This window comes from Sebastes umbrosus, chromosome 9 (genome assembly GCF_015220745.1).
Source record: "Sebastes umbrosus isolate fSebUmb1 chromosome 9, fSebUmb1.pri, whole genome shotgun sequence".
Lineage (NCBI taxonomy): Eukaryota > Metazoa > Chordata > Actinopteri > Perciformes > Sebastidae > Sebastes > Sebastes umbrosus.
The window spans coordinates 26,353,745-26,377,429 of record NC_051277.1 but is presented as its reverse complement, the minus strand read 5'-3'; the positions used below and the strand labels follow the sequence as shown (position 1 = coordinate 26,377,429).

At 43.7% G+C, this 23,685-nt stretch overlaps 1 protein-coding gene across 2 annotated transcripts in view; it reads left to right on the top strand.

Moving 5' to 3' along the window:
• The window catches only part of gpc4 (glypican 4), a 42,346-nt gene extending 19,337 nt beyond the window's left edge, over nt 1–23,009 (top strand). The window contains exons 2-9 of one of the 2 annotated variants that reach the window (XM_037780906.1): nt 8,067–8,225; nt 14,670–15,067; nt 15,956–16,121; nt 16,965–17,095; nt 17,186–17,332; nt 17,442–17,566; nt 18,674–18,846; nt 19,936–23,009. In XM_037780906.1, coding sequence (XP_037636834.1) covers nt 8,067–8,225; nt 14,670–15,067; nt 15,956–16,121; nt 16,965–17,095; nt 17,186–17,332; nt 17,442–17,566; nt 18,674–18,846; nt 19,936–20,162 — 1,526 coding nt within the window. In that variant the 3' untranslated portion in view covers nt 20,163–23,009. Of the gene's footprint in view, nt 1–8,066; nt 8,226–14,669; nt 15,068–15,955; nt 16,122–16,964; nt 17,096–17,185; nt 17,333–17,441; nt 17,567–18,673; nt 18,856–19,935 lie in introns of both variants that reach the window. The other variant, XM_037780905.1, reaches the window with a different exon arrangement.
• Nucleotides 23,010–23,685: the final 676 nt, after the last annotated feature.

Below are 23,685 nucleotides of genomic sequence, written 5' to 3'. Positions count from 1 at the left end.
GTTTGGCTCTCCTTGACATGGTTTGAGAGAATCTTTAGCTCACTTTTCATCGTGAAGTTATGCAGAACATTGTTAAAACCCCCTCCAGACAGTTTTACTTCCTGTGTTTTGCCTCTTTCTCAAACAGAGTATGGGGGTGTGGTTAATAGTCAGACATAATTCATTTAATGGAAACCAGATTGTGTCGTTTTTTAACCCAGTTTAGATGAAACCAGTTTAGATGAATTTACTGTTTATCAGACAACAAATGAGACAAGAATTAGCACAACACACGACTCTCTCTCACTTGCTCTCTTCTTTACCGATTCCTCCTGGCGAGGCATGCACTGCAGGACGGATAGACATTTTGCAGAGTTGAAATGCAGTTTTGGGACGTTTTGGAGGTGCACCGGCCACCAGCACCGGCCGCTCTCGCCTCAGCTCCCAGCACCGACACCGCACCGGGCTGCACTGTGATTCGTTTATTTCTCTAACGGGACTTTTCGCTTGTTTTCTCTTGGGCTGAAAGTTATGGTGAAAGTTATGTTCCCCGTCGTCCAGACCTGTTAGAGGCCGGCAAACCTCCAAAACGTCATTGGCCACTTTCCGTTAATTTATCTCCGGCAGGAGACGGTAAAGAAGAGAGCGAGTGAGAGAGACAGTCAGTGTGTTGTGCTCATTCTGCCGGTGGGAATTTGTGTAATCCACTGCGTGCGTGTACACCCATTCACTGCATACACAAATGCCATTGTGAATATAAACCCACTAAAGTAAGGTGGAGGAAACTAAAAACTAAAATGAAACCCCTCAGTTAGTTAAAGCAACAAGTTGGGCTAGCTAACTACACCTAACTAGCAGTTTGCTGCTGTTCAGACACAAACGAGTTTGCCTGTGCAAGCTTGGGGGATGACGTATGACCTGCAGCCTCTACTATAGTCATAAGTCATATTCCGATTTTAGCAACAACCTTTTTTTTTTAACTTTGAGCACACAATGAAGTCATTTGGCTGATCAACTTAGTCAGGAAAGGACTCAAATAAATATGAAATATCATAGAAATGCCAAAATACACTGGAGGAGGACTTTAAGTGTTGTTTCATTTCTATTTGAGAAATCTGAAAAGTTGACCCTTAGTATTCTACGCACTGATGGCAGTAAGGAATGGTCAGGTTGTCTCTCTTTGACACATGAAAAAAAGAGTTAGGAAAATGTGGATGGGGAAGGCAAACCCCTCCTGCAGCTCCTGCTGGCATGATGCCCCCGAGCAAGAGTCTGCGGTTGTACCGAGCAGCAGCCTGACGCGAATGTGTGGATGTTTGTAGCCTTCCCTCCCCCTGCAGCTACTCCTCCAGGTTGTAAATAACACTGAGCTCTTAGTCAGCTCGCCTAGTTAAAGGATTTCTTGTAATATCGGGGGGAAATATCATATTGTACCGGAGCACTTTTCCTAACCGTACTGTGAAAACTTTGTGGTATAAAATAGGACACTGGAGGCTCAGATAACTGCTCGTTCCTCCCTTCGTAGTTTGACTTTTTGCACATTTTGTTTTTACAGCAATAGACTGATCTCATGCGGGAGATCCCCCTGCTTAAACCCTGCACAATTATGGAGCCTTGAGAACATTTATTCCGTCGTTTTTGAATAGATGTGTGGGTTTAATTTCAAAATGACACATCCGTCCTCTTGAACAAAAGATGGTGCCTTTCCAAAGTTATTACCGAAAGCTGATAAAAGCGAAGCATTTTGAAAACGTGCTGATTTATTTATCGAAGGCCAAGTTATCAGAATTGTTTGACGCTTTTGAATTGCTCGCCGAGAAACTAATTGGAAAAGCTTTTTCCGAAATGAATAAATGGCATTTTTGAATGAGTAAAAGCATTCATTTCTCAAAATCCAGATAGAGACCACAACTGTAGAGTCCTTACAGATGAAAGCGAGAAAAGAAAGTGGTGATTTGACAACATGCCGTAACAGGAAGGAATTTAAGAAGGGTACAACTTAGAAAGCAATTGCTATGATTTTGGAAATGAAATATGCAGCCTTTTAATCACGCCTTTCAACTGTGGCTGCACACGACGACCCTTTACTTTGCCTGTTTGAAACAAAATATCACGCCTAAAATTTAACTGAAAAGACATCGAGTAAAACTTCACACCTTTAAAAAGCAATATCACGGCCTCCACAGAAGACCTCAGGTTCAGCTCATGTGATTGTGTCATGACAGGATGGGATGCAAAAACAGAAAGTTCTCCAACAAATGGCACCAATTCCTTAAACCCCCTCCCGCCCACCCCCAGGATAATCACACCCCAGACTGAGGTGAGAAGCGAGAGGAGAATGTTATGGCTGCAGGGTGTGCAAATTTACAACTGTCTGTGTGTGAGTAATGCTCAGTAGACTGGCAGCACTCTCCTTTACATGTTCCAGCAGGGAGCGTAATAACCCAATTAATACCTTATGTATTTATAAGTGTTGTTTTGCATACTTCACACTATGTGTGTGTGTTAGGGGCTGCATTTTATACGCTGGACATTTGAAGATCAGTCACACCGACTTGTTCACACGTTTTTCATGTTTTGAAAAGAAATCGGTACTATTCACCGTCTCAAATTACCGACATTCCACTGGGATTGAATTAGTATGTACATAGACTATGAGCAGCGTACAGTTTATCATTTAATTATTTACAAATGTTGATGTGTGTGTGTGTGTGTGTGTGTGTGTGAAAGCTCAGAGGTTTGGTTCCCTCGCAGACCACCAGGCTCCAATTAGTGACAGACGTCGGCGAACGGTTCGTGACATGCGGTACCCCATGGCCTCCTCCACGGCTCCTTTAGCAGTTCTAGCGAGTTCAGAAGGGTACAGAAATAATCCTTCAGATTGGAGTATATGTTAAGGTTTTCTATTTATATTTTCTGCATGTGTCTGCGACTTTTTACGTCTCTTAATTGCTCGTATGTATGGGGGGTTGTTTTGTGTTGGTGGTGTTATTATTGGGGGCTGAGTTGCTGTGTGTGGTGGATGTGCTGGCTGGCGGACAGGGAGGGGGGGTCAGAGGACAGGACCTCTCTCAGAGGAGTGGCTGTTAACCCCTGACCTCGCTGGTTAAGCCTGCAGGGTGGTGGCGGTCGAGGCGGAGGGGGGGCACCCTGAGGTCCGTCTGGTTCAGGGGCACATGATGGCAGGCAGAGGGGGCGGCGAGGTGTCTAATCTGGTTTTTGTCCGTGAGGCGTTTTCACCTCCCCCACCATCCTTCCTCTGAGAACACAGTTTGAGAGGCAGGACAATGTCAAAGGGAAGTGACTTATTTTATGAGCCATTTAAAGGGGATGGTGGTCTCCCCACAAAGGAGAGGCAGGGAGGCAGCGGAGAGCTGATGAATGCCATGACACACAGTCACATGTTTGTTTACAAGATGCTGCTCTCTTGTTTTGAACACCATAAATGGCAGTTTTCTTCTTCTGAGCGACACTTCTTGAACAATGCTCTGCGTCTTATTCCATCTTAAAGCACTCGGGCTGGAGGGGTGAGAGGCCCCTTTAAAGGAACTCTGTAAGGCAACTGAGAGCCAGTTCACCCATCACACAAAGACTATTCATGCCAGCAGCGATGGCAGAAAGATGACATCCACTGACCAAGCTTATTGTTAAATAGTGAAGGCAGGAAACATGTCACACAAAATCCAGCATGATGCTGATTTTTATGGGATCTAACGGTTCTTGTTAACCGTTCGCTCTCTTGTGTTCCAGCGGGGCCGTTTCTTCTCCCAGCGGTTTGAGAAATTGGCTGCCAAAATGTTTTCACAAAGTATGCATTAGCTAAGAATCTTCACTTTTCAGAGACTTAATCCTTTGAGCTAACAATGTGACATTTGTACAGACATTCCTGTGAAATATTGACCATCTCACTTTTATTTGTGTACTTTGGTAACTAGGGCTATTTTCCATGTGGATATAGCCCTTTTGATTGTACGCCGGTGCTGTGGGCAAGCAGGGGGCCCCGCTGGAGGAGAGACTGGATGGCTGTTTCACCTAAAAAGTCCAGTCTGTGTGTGTGTGTGTGTGTGTGTGTGTGTGTGTGTGTGCTGCTCCCTGTACCTCCAATCACGCTGGTACAAAGAGCCATGTGTTGAGCAGTGATGTGATGTGTGAATATGTTTAGGTAGGGGCTGCCAACTGTGCCTGGGTATGTGTGAGTGTGAGTGTGTGCGAGTGTGCATATGCATAACGGAGGGGGTCTGGTGGAATGGGTGAGAGTTGGAGGGGGAGAGAGAGATGAGTTTGGGGAGAGGACTGTGAGAGAAGGAGTGACTTGAGGCTTATTTGGACTTGATCCCAGACGGAGGGGTCCAGTTTGTGGCGCCAGGGTGCATCCCTCCCTCTAGTGCCCTGTTTAGATGATTGTATTGCTCTCTTCTGAGTCACTTCTGACCCAGCAGATAATTTTTCAACATCTTAGCTACCATTTAAGATGAGCAAAACATGTGCTGTTCAGTTTGATGTTCAGTGTGCTGAGGCAAAACTGAGATGGTCTGTTCAGTGTGATTAGCGTCATAGTTCTACCAGCACACGTCAGACTCTTAAAGCTGTAGGAAACTGTTTTTTTTCTTTATCTATACACATGTAAAATAATTCACATAAGTCTTGTTTTTCTAATAGAGGTCAATGGGCGTTTCTATTACAGTACATGCACCAAAAGAATGAAAACAACCTTGAGATGTCACAGAAAAGCAAATCCATATGGCTCAGGTTGTTATGGCGATATATTAAACATGGCAACCAGCAGTGAAAGTGGTGGAAAATCCCGGGCTTCGTCCGAAATCATACTATGCACTACATACTCAATAAGTGTACTGTCGTTCAACATACTTTTGTGTGAATAAACAGTAGTGTGTATCTTTTCGGACGCACTGAGCAGTAGTTTACGATGTCACTTCCTGAGAGCCTCTGTAACCATGGTAACCCACGCCAACCTCATGTGACGAAAACGACAGTTTGTGAGAATCAAAGTCTGAATTGATTTTAAATATATATTACGCCTAGCAAAGTGAAATCTTATATTTACAGTTAAATTGTTCTGTCCGTCATCGTCTGTTATGAACGTTGTCGTTACTACCGGATTGCATTGCGGGATATTTATGCCGCCGTAGTGTCCAGCATTGCATACTGTAATATTTCACCGGAAATAGTATGCACTTTTGCGTACTATTGGTTTCATACTAAGGTTTCAGACATATTAAAATGTCTCACATACTGTTTTAGCGTACTAAATAGCATGTTAGTATGGAATTTCAGACGCAACCCCACAGTTGTATACTGATGATCAAACCAGAGAACTGTAACAACCTGAACCAAAAATAGTAAAGCAACATTCAACCCAATAAATAATGGAACAGAAAGTTAGTTCATGCTTAACACTAACAGAGCTGGAATACAAGTGAGAAAAGGCAGTAAGCTTTACCAAATCCATTCACCAATAAATAGCATGAAGAGGCTTGTAGTTTTGTTGTCACTTAGAGGAAGTTGCATTTTTTTCATGGTGAAATAATTAATGTTTTAAAGGAACAGCGTGTAGCATTTAGGGGGATCTATTGGTAGAAATGGAATATAATATTAATAAGTATGTATTCTTTAGTGTATAATCACCTGAAAATAAGAATCATGTTTTCATTAGCCTACAATGAGCTGTTTATATCTGCATAGGGAGCGGGTCCTCTTCACGGAGCTGGCCGCCATGTTTCTACAATAGTCCAGAACACACAAACCAAACACTGGCTCTAGAGAGGAACATTCACCTTTTTGCGTCTGCCACAGTATTTCTCCTAAAGGCTTGGCACACGGGAGAAGTTTCAGTTGGTTGCAATCTGCGGCGTCACTGCTAGATGCCGCCAGATCCTACACATGAAACAATTCACAACTGTTCAGAAGAAAATAAGGAATGCGAAAATTAAGAAATTCACTATTATTGATATTGGTTATAGAAGTTACAAGATACCGCTTACACCTGTTTAGTTCACAATTCATACAAAGGAAACATATATAACACATTTCTCTGCACATACCAATTTGGAAACGAGAGTCAGCATTATCTCTTTAGGCTCAGTTAGTCTGGGACAGTGGGCTACCTCCGGGATCTGAGAGGTGAAGCCAATGCTGAAGTGCCTTAAACTTGCATTCTCTCTAATAACCAGCAGGGGGCGACTCCTCTGGTTGCAAAAAGAAGTCTGATTGTATAAAAGTCTATGAGAAAATGAGCCTACTTCTCACTTGATTTATTACCTCAGTAAACATTGTAAACATGAGTTCATGGTCTCAATCACTAGTTTCAAGTCTTCTTCAATACAGCAGGATGTTCATTTAGTAAACTATGATCCCATTTAGAGTGAAATTGACCATAAATGAGGATATGCTTTAGGGCGTGGCTACCTTGTGATTGACAGGTCGCTACCACGGCGTTGTTCTGTTTGGGAGTTGTCCGAGTTTTCGTCTTACAACTTTAACCCTTTCACCGTGTGTTTTCACTTCATGAAAGTCAATTGTATATTTTTGGTTGCCTGAAAATGTCTTATTCAGCATCGATTGTACTTAACTCCACCCACTCATATCACTTCTGGTTTGCAAAAAAACAAGATGGTGACGGCCATAACGCAAAACTCGAGGCTTCAAAACCGTAGTCCACAAACCAATGGGTGACGTCGCAAAAACTATGTCCACTTCTTATATACAGTCTATGGTCTGGGATAAATAAATGCTGTAAAACATTACTGGTAATATTAAAGCTCCAGTCCATGTATAACATGGAAGTCCCGCAAGCAGCAGTGACCTGTGCATGCACACAGGCCTCGAGTCAGTGAGCACGAGCTGGTGGGGAAAACCAAACAGGCCGTTGGTGCCTCGATGCACTGAAAGGATCCCTGTGTTCGCCTGAATTCCACCAGCCACGTTTAAAACAAAACATTATTGCAGCTGCGACTTTGCATTCGTCCTCTCCTGACCCTCCTTTTAATTGGACGTTAAACTCACTTTCGACAAAGTTGGCATTCGCTGTTTTATCAAAGCCAGTATTTAGGTTTTGTATAATGGTTTCGAGTAAAAGCTCAGAGAGTAGGTTGTGTTGAGGTTTTTGGCTCGGCCCAACACTAATGCAGATCTGTTTGAAAATGTTTAAACAGTTAGAAGTTCTCGTCTACATTTTTCAGAACATTTTTCCAACTACACTGAAGCTCCAAAACAGAAAAACACTTCACATCTCTCCTGGCATGTGAGGGCCACTTAAGCGAGCAGCTTTACACTGTTTCCCCGCTGTTTCCAAAGTGTTTGTTTACAGATTACAAAAGAGAGCATCACCAATTCAACAATGAATCACGTGACAGTCAGAGGTCACATGGAAATCATCACGATACAACAGACAGAACTGTCATTTTCTTACATACATTTTTCAGTTTGTTGGAATGCTACCCTGTGTTGACGCAAAGCCAAAATCAGAGAGGGAGAAAAAGCCTTTTTACATTTATCTGCATCAATGTTCACATGGCTGGAGTTCTCTCCAGCAAAGTGGGTGAGGAGCTAATCCTCTCCTCTTAAAAGTCTGTGTTTCAGAAGGACACAGCACTCAGAGAAAGCTACAGCACTGAACTATCAATCAGGACAGGGAAGTGCCAGGATAAGAGCAAGGCTCCATAAAGTGGCCGGCTAAAGACTGCTCTGAGCTGAGTGTTGCAATTAATCCACTTAAGTGCAGTTAAGGGGGTTTTCACAGCCAAGGTGCATTTGATTTGGTGAGGGGTGAAGTTGTTACTCAGTAGTTGAAAGGTATTGTGTTAATGATCGATATACACGTGTGTTTCGAGCAAGTAAAATATCCACTAAAGTCAGCCAGTTGGCTCAGTTGATTAATATATAACCCTCACAAAGCCGCTCTGCAGGTGTACACACTCTGAATGGCTCTTAAAGTATTTAAATTGCCTTTAGAGTCCTACTGTTGTGTTCTTTTTATTCTAACATAACTGATGTTGTATTGATGTGATTGTGATGCCCCTTTCCTGTGTCTATGGTGTTTAACGGTGCATTCTCCTCGTCTCTTCCAGGAGCCCCGTTGAAAGTGTGTCCGCAGGGTTTCTCCTGCTGCACGGTGGAGATGGAGGAGAAGCTGAGCCAGCAGAGCCACACGGAGATCAAAGCTCCCGTCTCCAGGCTTAGCACCAACTTACAATCCACCTTCAGACAGAGGCACGACCACTTTGACAGTAAGCAAACACACTCCGAACAAACAAACACGTACATGCACACCAGCCACTTTTCAGACTATGTTGTGCCTCCGGCCCAGTGTCCCCAAAGCAGCGCTTGTGTTGCATGATTTTTTGACGGACGCTCCCACCTGCCAGTGCACTGCCCCGAGCGGAGACAGTCAGTCTGTGTCCGTTGGCCCGTCCACCTGTCTCTCAACGTCTCAGCTCCCTCCCCGCCTCATCCGCCCCCCTCCACTATCCGCTTCCTTTCTCTCCAGAGAGACGTGCACACTTTCCAGACGGGACCACACACATCTTCAGATTTAGTCTTCTCTGTACTTCCTGTTCCTCTGTGTGTGCGAGCACATGTGTGTATGCCTGTAAATATTGGGATCGGGTTTCCCTTTCTGAGGGTGGGAGCGCATGGGAACATGCGGCAGTGCTGAGTCACCGAGGGTAGCGGGGCAACTTTGACTGCCCTCAGCCACCCGACCGTGTCACCACAGCAGCTCTGCTGGAAGAGAAGGACTGCAAAACAGATGGACTTGAAAAAGATTGATTTTCAAGTCTCTGAATACTTTGGGATTTTGCTTGTTAAGGGCGGTTATGTGCGTGGTTTGATGCGTTTGTGTTCCTGTGCGTATGCGGGTCAGAGACCTTCAGATCTTATGTGTCCGTGAAAGGGAGCGAGGGATAGTCAGTAACGAGGAGAGTGTGTATTGCAGCCAGATGTGAACAGGAATGTGACGTGTCGGAATGCAGTGGCTGCTCGAGCCGTCCCGCCCCTCTTTTTCCTCCTCTCTTACTGCCCTTTGTCCCCAGCTCATGCCCCACTCTCCTAAAAAACACTCAGACCTTACTTTCTCTTTCCATCACACACAATGTCTCGCTGTTCATCATGTCGATCACTGCATGCATCTCTCTAATGTATCTGTGCTTGGTTCTGTCTTCCACACTCATGTCCTCGCTGCTTTCTTACACAGTTCAACCGGTGCTTTCTGTGGCGTTATTTTAGGGCTGCAACTAACATTTATTCTCAGCGATTAATCTACAGATTATTTTCTCACTCAATCATTTGGTCTGTAAAATGACAACAAATTGTGAAAAGAATAGTAGTAATGGTAATGGTGGTAGAATCTTTGCTTAAATAATTATTTAAAGGTACAGTGTGTAGGATTTGGTGGCATCTAGTGGTGTGGTTGCAGTTTGCAACCAACTGAGTACCCCTCCCCTCACTCCTCCCTTTCCAAGACTGCGGTAACGTGAGCCGCCGAGTGCAAAACTGCGGTAATGCCGTTCGCCTTGTGCAGAGGTCATCCATACCATAATAACACTACTTTAGGAGCAGCGGAAGTCAGACGGCGTCTAGCGGTACCACAGCTTTGCACTCTGCAGCTCACGTTAAAGCAGTTTCACAAGAGTGTCGGAGAGCTACCGTGGCAATGTAAAAACACAAAAAGGCTCTCTCTAGAGCCAGTGTTTGATTTGTCCGTTCTGTGCTACTGTAGAAACATGGCGGAGCAACATGGTGGAGTCCGTGGAGAGGCCCCGCTCCGTACTTAGTTACGAAGGGCAAATTCTAAGCTAACAAAACCACAACCATTCTTAGTTTCAGGTGATTATACACTAATGAAAACATAGTTATGAATATTATATTCCATTTCTGCTAATAGATCCCCCAGAATGTAACACACTGTTCCTTTAAATGGTTGTTTGATTTTCAAAATATTTGTAGATTTTCTGTCAATCTATTAATAGAATGATCGTTGCAGCTTTACATTGTTTAAAATTGTCAGGTTGCCTTTACGTCAAATTATATATCGTAATTATCCCCCAGTCTATGAACATAATAATTTTGTCTATTGATTTAACTAGGAAATTTTGCAATATTTCTTAATAAAATTCTTCTTATACAGTCGCATATAATCTGAAATGAATTAAACCATGCCTCACTTGGCCTTCTACATCTACCTTAGTTAGTACTTTTAATATATATATATATATTTTTTTACTTCTGACAACGTAGCAGTTCTTGCTGCAGTAAGAAAGAGAACGATTTCCTGGTTGAATAAATACATTGACATTTCTTGTAGCTGCTTTGCCTTTGGTCTGTTGGGGCTACAGGCGGTGAAGTTTTTATTGTCTGCACATTTAATAATGGATGTGATCCTGCTGAGAAGAATGGCAAGACTAAAACGGAGCTCTTTGATTTTGAGAAACTGATACTGGAACCACAATTGTCTTGACAATTTTACACATAGCTATAAAAAATCTGCTGTCAAACTTCATTGTGGCTTCAGCGGAGAGAGTTTTTTTTTCTCAATCTGATGTCAAAGTTTAAACCAGTAATATATCATATTTCTACTGTTGCTTGAATATTGTTACTGTTTTAGGACGCGGTTTTCTTCTAAGATCCAACTTTAAAGCAGCAGTGGGTAGAATTGGAGCAAATATGATTTAAAAAAAAAAAGAAGTCATTTTTATAAAATGTATCACTATATCCTGACGGTAGTGCATGAGACAGGTAATCTGAAAAAATCATGTGACTCTGTATCCTTCGGTGCTCCTAACGGCATCTGCAGGATTTCACAGACCGGAGGAAAACAACCAATCAGAGCTGATCTGGAGTCTGCCGTCTATGAGAGCCGGCTGTCAATCACGGTCAAACTAGGCAGCGCTGATCAAATAAGAATCAATATTCTGTTACTATAATGCCTATTTCTCACGTAAAATGTTAACAGAATCATCTTGTAGTGTACTGTTTAGCTGTAAAATGAGAAAGTTTGTTACCTGGCAGCCATGTTGAGAGCTGTTGAGGAAATACCAAGCACCGCCCACCAGCCAGAGCACAGCCAATAGGAACGCTCAATAGGAACGCTCTCTCTGAAATGACCTGTGATTGGCCAAAGTCTTCCGCTAGATATTCTAAAGCCTGAAAACAGAGTCATGAGGAGGTGCAGAAGTCTGTTTTTTTCTCAGAACACTTGAATTACAATATGCTGAAAGGTTATTATGGAATATTTGTCCAATGATGCCAAAAATATTCTACTTACTGCCACTTAAAATGTTTTCATAACACAATCATTACAGCAGACTGATCATGCAAAAGTCATAACTGTAGGGTCATCTGTTTGACCAAGAGGGGGCAGTCTTCGAGCTGACAGTGAACCCCCCCGTCCCCTGTCCCCCGTCCCCCGTCCCTCATCACTGTAGGCAGGTTGCTGCTGTCTCTGAACTGTTAGATGTGGGATCTCTTTACAAAGACCTCCTGTGCTCTCTTCCACCTGGGACATCAGACCGTCTCTCTCACTGGATACGGTGACAGGGCTCGGGTTGCCGTCCTATTGTTTCCTCCCGTTGTCACGTCGAGACACCCTGAAGGAGCCACTTCCCTTCGGTGAAACTGTCACAGGAAGTGCCTATTGTATACATACCGCCGCTGAAGAGGACTGTCACGCCGATGACGTCTGCTAATTGCTGCGGGACGCATGTGTGCGTAAACACAGCTGCAACTGTACATGGAGACAGACACAACAACATGCACTCGCACACTAACAAACTCAGGAAGTAGTGTATGTGATTAGGCAGGCTCTCATCATGCGCCTGGAGCTAGGAGTCATGGCCAATTAAGACCAGGGCCAGAAATAGTTCTCCCCTCTCTGTGTGTGTTTGTCCTGGCCTCAGCCTGTCTGTCCTATTGCATTGACCCCATCCAGCAGAGCGAGCCTATGTCTGGGATTTAAGCTCTTGGATTAAGGCCCCTTGTCTCCAGACACACACACACACACACACACACAGAGAGACATCCATCCGAAGCTCTGGAGTCCAACAGCAGGAGGGACAGAATCCCATCCTGTAAGAAAAGGGAGAAGCGCAGGGACTAATTGGCACAAATAGGATGCAATTACTGCCTGGGCTGGGATTGGGAGGAGCAGAGTTTATAGGGACACGGGTGGGGGGTGCTGGGAGGGGGGGAGAGAGGGGAGGGAAGTTCCTTGGTAGGAGGAGGAAGTAGGAGGGAGGAGTGGGAGGAGATCGGTCAGCTCCTCTGTTCCCGTGATGGATTGGGCCTCAGATCATCGCTCATAATTTAGGGCCTTCTCTGCAACATGTGGAAATGATGACAGGGGAGGGAGCGGGGAAAAGACGCACAGAGGCAGGACTTGTCCTTCTTCCTCGCATTTCGCTACAGCGAACACTCTCTCTTCCAGCGTAACCTTTCACCCAGATTCTCTCAGACCATTGGCTGAGCGACAGGCGCATTTTTTAATGGAAAAAATCCTGAGGGAGTGTTCAGCTCCTCGGCCTGTTGGCAGGCGGCTGCGTGTCATAAACTGTTTTTAATGACAATGCAAGATGCCTGTGTAATGCTGCTCATACTTCAGACCCTCGGCTTGGGCCAAAGAACACCCCCCCCCCCCCTCCATCCCCGCCGCCAACGCTCACACACACCCCGCACAGGCCGCTCTCTTTTTAACCAGTGGGTTTGTCCAAACTCATTACAGGGCTTATCTGTTTAGCATATAGGCATTACCGCTCTAATAAACTGCAGAAAGGAAATAGAGAAGTTTCGGGTTGTCCTCCTGCTCCGTGCCTCTTCCTGCTCCTCCTCCTCCTCCTCCTCCTCCTCCTCCTCCTCTTCACCTCCTCCGTCTCCTTTCACTGACTTTAAACTTGTGGCTACTATGACATTCCAGGGGTGGGGGGGTGGCCCTTTTGTTTTAATCTCTGTCAATGGAGCGTGGAACTTGGTGCCCTCTCCCCTGGCTTTGTGTGTGTATGCGTGTGTGTTGGAGGAGGATGAGGGGGCGGGGGGGGGGGGGGGGGGGGGGGGATGATGGCGGGGAGGTAAATGGAGGGGGCTGCAGTGTTTCCGGTATCCTTGGCGACACAGTGGGGATTTGGAGTTAAAAAAGCCCTCAACTTAACCCGCCCCAAGCCGCCCTCACCCCTCCCCTACCTCATTTTTTCTTTTTAGTGTGTCAGTCTGAAGTGGAAGTGACAGCGCTACTTGGTGTGTGTGTGTGTGTGTGTGTGTGTGTGTGTGTGTGTGTGTGTGTGTGTGTGTGTGTGTGTGTGTGTGTGTGTGTGTGTGTGTGTGTGTACTGGTGGCAGGGAGCGTTTAGTGACTCCCCCTGTGAGAGCATGGGAACTCTACATTTCAAAGCCGAGCAGAGGGCACCCAGAGAAACTGCAGCGGGACACAAGTTTTGTGCGCACAGAGCAGCGAGGGGGAGACGGAGAGCGGATAAAAAAAAAAGAAGAAGAGATGAGTGAAAGGGGGTGAGTGTATGCTTGCATGCACGCGAGACTGAAGGTGAAGCATTTTTCAGAGACTCTAAGGAATTCTCATTTTGTTCAGATTAAGAAAGTTGGAGGTGGGGTGGGGGGGGGGGGGTGTCCATGGGAGAGGGGGGCCTGGATTATTGGGGGTGGGGGAAAGCGGCGAGGGGGGTGATGGACATTCCTCAGGATGAAGTAGGTCATTGTTCCCTGTCTCTAGTGAAGAGAGCTCTCTGAAGGAACTGATGAAGTGAAAGCAGCGGAGGGGAGGGAGTTGCAGGGCTGGATGGGGGGTACAGGTCCATATACGGGAGGGGTGTGGGGGGGGGGGGGTCGCATTATTCAGTAATCCTATTGAAAATGCCTCTGAAGGACAGTCCAAGACAAGCCGGGAGAAAGGAAGGCGAATGGAATGTGACAACGGAAAAATGCCATTGATGGTGGTCAGTTTGAAGCGGCTTGATGTGGAGAGACGTCTCCGCTGAATGGCGAGTCCGTCGCTCCCATACTCGGCCGCTCGTTCAGCCTGACAGAGATGCTCCGGCTCCACCTTCCACCCCTCCTGCTTCAACTCCTCTCATCTCCTCATTTCCAACAGCCCCCCTCCCCACAATACATTCCTCTGCCTTTCATCCAAGATTTTATGCTTAAGCTGTTTCTGTTGAGATACTCAAAATGTCAGGACACGGGGCACGGGTGAAATGGAATAACCATCGTTCTGATTTCCCAGCTGTGGCAGCAGCAGAGTCAGAAAGTGCCCGATACAGCCTTTTGGCAGCAATATTGCACTTTTGAAACATTCGTTTTGTCAGACAACCGCAATAATTTTGATATTTACATACACTGTGGTCATGCTGGAATCTGTTTGCGATAACATGATGAAAACCTCACAATGTGCTTGTGTGTTGCCTTACGTTTTGTAACAGGATACCTACAAAGTGTGAATTTACCGTGCCCAAACAAGTGAAATCACAAGGAATTGAGTTAAAGATGATGTCCCAAGTAATATGTAGTCCATCATACAAACTCAATTTCCTTTGTAACATCTCTAAGATAAATCTCTCCCTGTAGACAGACATGAAATGTTAACAATGTCAAATTGTTTGTTCTGTCTCTTTGGCAGCCTCAGCTTTTAGTCATCACCCTAATCCCCCCCTCCTTTCTTTCTTGTCTCCGCAGAGTTTTTCCGTGAGCTTTTGAAAAACGCAGAAGTCTCACTGCACAACATGTTTGTGCGGACGTACGGCATGATGTACGTGCAGAACGCGGAGCTGTTCAAGAAATTCTTCGAGTCCCTGACTCGGTACTACAATTCCGGCAGCGCCGCCGTCAACCTGGACTCTACGCTGTCGGACTTCTGGAACGACCTCCTGGAGAGGATGTTCCAGCTGGTCAACGTGCAGTACGAGTTCAGCGACGCCTACATGGAGTGCGTCAGCCGGCACACCGAGCAGCTGCAGCCCTTCGGCGACGTGCCCCGCAAGCTCCGCATCCAGCTGACGCGGGCCTTTGTCGCCGCGCGTACCTTCATGCGCGGCCTGACGCTCATGCCAGAGGTGGTCAATAAAGTTTCTATGGTAAGTGAGAGGTGCTTGTGTAGCTAAAACAAGACAATATGGCTGGACTGTGTGTAATCTGTGTATAATGGCTAAATTGTTATACAGATAGTCAGCGGTCATGTCTATAATGTTAAATCCAGCGGTACATGTCCACCAGGTCTGACGAGGACACTAGGAGACGCGCTGCTCCACTCAATTGGCAGATCAAGCGATGACGTACCCTCTCGTGGAATGCGCGTGATTGGTCCCTGGTTTTCTGTTGGCCGTTTCAAACAGGAAACAACATGCTCATAAACTTTCTGTTATTCCGTCTAAACAATCCACCAAAATCTACTTCTGAACACATTTTAAGTGAGAAACAGGCGATGCCCCTGCTGAATCTTATTTCATTTTAGAACTAGATCGCCTAGTTTTGTGAGCTGGACGCGTCGCGCTGAACAGGCTCATTTGCATAAAGGACTATTCCTCGCCTTTTCATTTTGAAAGAGCGACGGCCAATGTGGAAACTCCAACACTCGGCCGACCAATCGTGTCACTTCATCGCTCAGTCAGTCAGTAACAGACTTTATCAGACAGTATCAGACGTTTGTAGGGCTGGCTCTCTGCGGTCCAGCCAAAAAGGCTATATCAGTCAGTCTACTACCGGACAGTTTTTCCAGAAAGCTCCGTCCACCCCTCCCTTCTGTGTTTCATATCTTTCTTGGAAAAACTGTCTCCATTACAGTGTCTCTGATAACATAAACCCCGTTGACTGCTCTGGTATGGCATGTTTTTCCACTGCAGTGAGTGATTCATTAATGATTAGATTATACTGCAGTCTAAGTATGTGTCTGTGGCGGTTTTGGATAAGTGTTTTTGCTGTGGTGAAATGATAACACTATGCTAACCGCCCCCCGCCCCTTCCAGGTCAGCGCGTCTCCCAGCTGTGTGCGAGCGTCCATGAAGATGTTGTACTGTCCCTACTGCTCGGGCCAAGTGGCCCTGAAGCCCTGCGGGAATTACTGCCTGAACGTGCTGCGTGGGTGTTTGGCCAACCAGGCCGACTTGGACACCGAATGGAACAACTTCCTCGGTAAGCGACCATCAAGGACACCTTCTGCAGCCATTATTAAAGTAACCTGACCTGACCGAGAGCGCACCCTGCCAGAACCAAACGTGTTTGATTTGGCAACAAAGTGGATTTATACAACTCCCTGCTTCTGTGTTCTTTTACAAGTTGCCACTGCTGTGCTCATGTTTCACCGAAGAATCATTAAAGTTGGATCTAATCTGTCTTATCTAAGCATGCACTCCTCTTAACCCCTGTGGGCATGAAACCAGTGTGACATGATGGGATTGGTGACATGATGGAACTGTGGTAATTAGATGAGAGTTCTATATATATGTTTTTTCCGGTCTATTTTGTGGTTTTATTACACTTCAGTTTAGAACCTGTTTAACAAAGGAACACTGTTTACTGTAAAAAACAAATCATGTACAAGCACGTCCCTCATTCTTTAGCATGTTGTATGAGTAAAGGGAGAGAGGGAGGTGTTGTACATGTTGTGCGGGATGAATGCAGCTCCTGTGTTGTGTAAACACAGACCCAGATCAGTTTCATTACGTTCAGGGTGGTGCATATATCCACTGTTCTCCTTAGTATATTTATTCTACGTGTACCACCGTTACATGCGTCTGTCCCTGGCTGCTGACACTGCTCCTGTCTGTGGAGGCGTCTGGTTTCTGCAGCAGCTTTACTTTGCCATAACCTGAGCGTTTCACTGGTCAGCGCTCTCCTACTCTCGGTCATGTGCCTCCCCCTAGTGGCAGCTTTTTGTAACGTCAAGCTTCACTGAAGAAAATCATATTGTATTCCACAATGAATCCATTTCTTGTTCTTTTTGTAATTTTCTTTTTTTCTGTTCTGTTTTTTTAGATGCCATGCTCAGTCTGGCCGACAGGCTCGAAGGTCCCTTTAATTTTGAGTCCGTCATGGATCCCATCGACGTGAAGATTTCAGACGCCATCATGAACATGCAGGAGAACAGCATGCAAGTGTCGCAGAAAGTCAGTATCATTTCACAGTCAATTTTTAAAAAGAAACATGAGAAATGAAGAGATCAGTTCCTCTAAGTCATACTTGTTCATTTCTGACAGGTTTTCCAAGGATGTGGGCAGCCTAAACCAAGCATGGCCTTCCGTTCCAAACGCTCGATCAAAGATACGGGCTTCAACGGCCGCTTCCGCCCTTACAGTCCTGACGCCAGGCCCACTACCGCTGCCGGGACCAGTTTAGATCGTTTGGTAAGGACTAGGGAAAACCAGAGCACACAATCAGACCACTGCTGCTTTCCTTTGAGTAGTTGTGTCTGACTTGTTTATTTTAATTAATGTGTGTTTTTTTTTTATGCAGACAATTGACGTGAAAAAGAAGCTGAAACATGCAAAGAAGTTCTGGTCCACATTGCCAGAGACGGTGTGTGCAGGTGAGAGGATTGCACCAGGGGACGAGTGCTGGAATGGAACAGCCAAAAGCAGGTAAAATACACACACACACACACGTATAGAATCTACATTTTACTGTATTTGAATTATCATAAAATAATCCAATATACGTGAAGTTATACAAGTAATATTATTATTTCTAATATTATTATTGTCATGATAGTATTGCTGTTTTTAGTTTTAATATCTATTATTATTATTATAATTATTTTTTAATGTTTTTATTATTTAATATGTATTTTAGATGTATTAGTATTTATCTATTTATTTTAGGGCTGTCAATTGATTCAAATATTTAATCGCAATTGATGCAAATTGATCGCACATTTTTTATCTGTTCAAAATGTGGGGAGATTTGTCAAGTATTTAATACTCTTATCACCATGGGAGTGGACAAATATGCTGCTTCATGCAAATGTATGTATATATTTATTATTGGAAATCAATTAACAACACAAAACAATGACAAATATTGTCCAGAAATCCTCACAGGTACTGCATTTAGCATAAATATGCTCAAATCATAACATGGCAAACTGAAGCCCAACAGGCAACAACAGCTGTCAGTATGTCAGTGTGCTGACTTGACTATGACTTGCCTCAAACTGCATGTGATTATCATAAAGTGGGCATGTCTGTAAAGGGGAGACTCGTGGGTACCCATAGAACCCATTTTCATTCACATATCTTGAGGTCAGAGGTCAAGGGACCCCTTTGAAAATGGCCAAGCCAGTTTTTCCTCGCCAAAATTTAGCATAAATTTGGAGCGTTATTTAGCCTCCTTCCCGATAAGTTAGTTGGACATTCCTTAGGTTTTGTAGTTTCATATTATACCAGTATCGTCACTCTAGCTTTACTGAGCCTGTTACAACCTAAAAATTGCAAGTTGTGTTAATGTGTTAAAGCAATTAGTGGCGTTAAAACAAATCAGTGTTGACACGTTATTATCGCGTTAACTTTGACAGCCCTAAATTATTTAATTATTTATTTATTTATTTTTTGAAGAGTGTTCTGTTGGTTTTGATGTTTATATGGAAAAGAAGCATGGCAATACTATGTTTTGCTATCTTGGAAAATGATGCTTCAACAGCAATAAGATATTCCTACATCTTGACTAATATTGATTCTCACTCTACACAGGTACGAGTCAGTTGTCATTGGCAACGGACTGGCCAATCAGGTATCAAACCCTGACGTGGAAGTGGACATAACAAAACCAGACATTGTGATTCGCAGTCAGATTGCAGTTTTGAAGGAAATGACGAGCTGGCTCAAAGCTGCACACAGCGGCAACGACATCTCTATTGATAACGGTGAGGATGGTGAGAACATTCTTTATGATTTTCTTGATGACATAATGTCCCATAGGGTTGTAACGATACGTTTTTACAACGATACGATGCGTATCACTTTCCATGGTTCCGATATGATTCAAGGACGATATTTGGCTCATCTTTAGCGTTACAATACGATACGATTCAATGACTTGAAATCGATACAGTAACTTTTCTTTGCCAAAAATTCAATCAGTGTGTCTGTGAAATAAATATCTCGAAACTGGACAGAGCAGGTCAGGATTCCTCAAAGTTTTTTCTTGTAAGGGAATCAGGAATAAATTCATTATGGATATAAACAAGTAAACACAACGATTAATGGCAAATACATACGCCTTTTATTTGAAAATAATAAAAAGTGCAACTTCAGGACCCGCTGCTTCAGTTCTCAAGATACAAGGCAATGCAACATTTAACAAAAAATAAAATGCAACCAACTTCTCTTCAGGTCGAATGAACAGTGGTTTAACCACCTGCTTCTATTCTCATTTTCAATGTAAACGGTAGAGCAATAATACTGGCGTCTCAGTAGGTGGATTGGTCGTGTTGCTGTTGTATTTTATCTGGCCTTTTGCATATTCTGCAAACAGCGAATGATTTATCAAGGACATCTCCCTTTTTCAAAAGCCAAAATGTTTCCACATGCTGGACCTCAAACGCGGCTTGAAAACCTCTCGCTCGTCTGGCTCTTCCTCGCCATCAGCCATGCTTCGTTTTGTTGTCGTCTTTCTGAGATTGGCGCTGCTGGCGCACGTCGATGGCGTCACAAACACAGAGAGTGAAACGGAGTAACGTTTAACATTTCTTTACAATTAAAAGTGCTAAAGAATACATCCCTATAATGTTTGTCGCGCTTAAATCCAAGGTGCAAATTCTCGTTACAATAGATTATTTACCTTGCAAATCTATTTTAGATCGACACACGTCCCCCGTGAAGAACAACCTGCAGAGTACTTATGGATGTAGTTGGATTGTAGGAATATGAATCGATACATTGACGTAATAGATGAATCGTTCCACCCCTGATGTCCCACTTGAACACATCTGACCTTTTATTTTTTTTTCTAGATGAGGATAGCAGTGGAGGAGAGGAGAGCGGCAGCGGTTGCGAGGCCGAGTCCTGCGACACAGACCAGGACATCTACTTCTCCACTCCACCGAACCCCGGCAACCCCCGGGTCAAACCAGTGGTGGTGGGCAGAGATCTGTCAGATGTGGGGGTCGCCTCACAGGGAAGCATGGCGCTGGCGCTCTGCGGGCTGGCCCTGGCCCTGCTCGCTCCCCACTTGAGATAAAACTGGCTGGGCAGGAAGAGGAAAGAGAAACGACCAGGAATGACGGAGCGAAGGAGGAAACTGTCAGAGAGACTTTTAAAAAAGACTGCCTTCAGGACCTTGGACTGTCCGCCATTGAGGGGGGGAAAGACTCTTCTTAATATTACAATAACTTCACTTTTAATTATTTGTTTGTATGTTTTTAAGGACATCAGTGTACAGCAATTTTCTTCCCAAGAAATCCACCTTTTTCCCCCTTTCCCCCCCAGATAAACCTTATGGCTCTTTTGGAGCTCCACTATGGTTCTGCTTGCAGCATTACAAACATCATATAATTGTCTTATTTTGGCAATTTAATCTCCTAATACATATTTGTGCCTTCTTCAATGATTGCCATCTGATATCTAAATAGTAAGCAAGATGTTTGGTTGAACATATGCAGTGCCTGTGGTGGGACGTATCTTCATATTTCTGAGGATGTTTCCATAATTCAGAGATCAACAAATCATGTTATGAATGTTAACAATTCATAACAATCATTTTAAATGTGCACACTGTGAATGTTTGTGTCCGTGCATTTATACATTTTTATCAGCCAGTCAGAAATTATGAAGCTAGCTGTTGATCTCAGCTAAGGCTCAGTTTGCTTTGGAGAGTAAATCATCTTCATCTGTCAGAAATACAGCGATAGGAGTTACAGCACAGGTGTTTATGTTTGACCTGGAGATGGAATCATTCTTTAGAAGAGCTTCTGTGGCGCTCCGCGAGCCCAAACATGCATATTGTATGTGAGCTTTATTCACAAGCTAACTTTTAATTTTCTTCATTCATTTTTTAATTTAATTTTCCTCAGCTTAAAACAGTCCAATAGTAAGGTCATACCTCATGCATGCTCTCATTGTCAATGCAATCTAGTGATGTTGAAAGTGTCTGAGTTGAGATAACGCGGCTGGCGTCCTGGTGAAAGGCAACTGGCGTGGAAGGAGAAGGACTCCCCTGGCATTAACCCGAAAAGAAGGCAAAGCTGACAAGTCCCGAACGGCCTTTTTTGGTACTGTGAGCTCAGTTCGGCACAGAGGATCTGACTCTATACGGTCTTATCGTCTGAGAAGAGAAGGTGGCGACACGTACGTTCACATTAAAACTAGAGAAGAGGAACAAAAAGACAGTGCTTTGATCAAATGAAATCAAGATTATTTTAATACAGGGTTTTATGTTGAAGAGGTGTTGTAATGTTTAGCTATTTTTGGTATGAAGATATATATTAGGTACTACAGTGGATTTTACTGCTAGTTTTAGGTGATGGAAAGAGGACGATGTGCACAGATATCGGGGGGCACTTTTGGTCAGTGTGCACAGTTTTTTGGTGCTTTTTTTTTATTTTCGCCCACATCCCCCGTCCCACGTCCCACAACACACACTTGTGCCTCTTAAACGGCCCATATCAGTCAGTATGAACTGACTCTGAACCATTTCATCTACCTATCCTCATCCTCATCATTTCAACTTGAGGTGGAATGTTGAAGTATTGTCACAAGTGCTACCAAAATGAATGCAATGAATGGTGCCTGATCTTCTTTTTTTTTTTTTTTTTTTTAAACCTTGGTACATTATTAGCAACTTCTTGAGGTAAAAAAAAAGAATGTTAGATGATTTGTATCTGCTCCGATTCCCTGCAGGGTGTTTGAGTATATTGTTACCCGCTGACAAGCACAACATGAGATTTTCTATATCGTCTATAATTTGATAACGGGGTCTGTAAGTTGCCAATTCATCTCTAAAATGATGCTGCCTCATGTAGTTTTTGTACAGTAACTTATGCATGTATTTTAACGGCATTGCAAACATGCTTTTAGAACTGATCCAAAAGACAGTATTCAGAATGTTTCGATATGCAAAACTTAGGTGAAAATAATTAATTTGTTAAATTGATTAAATTGATCCGATTTGGTGGATTTGAATATGCATTTTGTAAAAAAAAGAAAAGAAAAATGGATTGGCATGTTTCATATTTGTCTGCAGGTCTGAAACAATTGGCTGCAGTTATGACAGATGGGAACCTTTGTGCCTTTTGTTAGACTTTGAATTGACATGTTGATTGTAAGCTCACATGAAATTTTCTTCTAAAAATAAGTGTTCAACTGACACAAATCAACAAGGACATAAATATTAAGAATCTGACTTTGAAGGATTTGATGAAACAGCTAAGCAACCTACATAAAATCCTGAAGCCTTAAATGAAAGGAATGAAGCTGTGCTACAGCAGCTTGATTTGGCGTTACCTCTCTGCATGTGACCGGTCCAATTCAGTTCTCCGGATTTTTTTTTTTGTGTGTTCCACCAACATTTCTACCAGGGCTTGTGCATGTGTTCGCGTCATGTGGAAGAGATGTGTCGAGTGTGAAGAAAACCCAACGTTGTGAGAGTCGGAGGAAACGTTTCGGGTGATGATGGTAAATGTCTGTGCTTCCGGGCCAGGGCAGCAACATTTCCCGGCTGGCGGGAGTCGGTCCAGCTGCTGGATGTTGTTCATTTGATCCACAGAGCAACTTCAGTCTAGTGACTTCAAAGTTGAGTTGGACAGGTGTTGAAAACCCTTCCATCAGCCTTCGGCCCACAAGAACAGAAAGGACTCATGTTCTGAGGAGAGACTGAGTGACTGAGAAGAATAAAAAATGTGTAAATAAAGAGCAGCCGGTTTAGATGTCTCTAAAAGAGGCCGTAACAGTACACCAGATTTTTACTTGTCAGAGTATCTCCTAAATGTTATGGAAAAAACAAGATGAGATAGATGTTAAATTGTAAGAGAAAATGTATATTAAACAACATTTCTTAGTCTTGTTGAAATAAAGACTGCCAATATTTAAACGCTTGTGAATGGTCTCATTTTATCAACACTCTTAAAGTCTACAGTTTCAGGTAAGAGTCACAATAGTGTGAAAAACAGATGATGGATTTTGTAGACACTGGAGTTTAAATAAAGCTGATGGAAAAATTATGGTTTAACATTTTTACATTTGGGGAACACAGTAAAAAAGCATTTGAGTTCACACATTATACAATTTTATCTGTAGAGCTTTTTATTGTTGCTGGCATGCAACGACTAATATTCCAATGTTTGATTTAGGAGGCCTTGGCTTTGTAACAGCAATTAAAGCTTCAGGGGGCAGAATATTTTTGGCATCATTGGGCAAAAATTCCATAATAACCTTTCAGCATATTGTAATTCAAGTGTTCTGAGAGAAAACTAGACTTCTGCACCTCCTCATGGCTCTGTTTTCAGGCTTTAGAAAATCTAGCCTGTGACGGGAGACTTTGGCCAATCACAGGTAATTTCAGAGAGAGAGAGCATTCCTATTGGCTGTTCATTCAACGGAGGCAGCTGTCAATCACTCGGAAACTCCGATCAAACGGTCAAACTAGGCAGTGCTGATCAAATATGAATCAATATTCTTTTACTGTAATGACTATTTCCCTCCTCAAACGTTTTCAGAAACATCTTGTAGTGTACTGTTTAGCTGTAAAATGATAAAGTTTGCTCCGG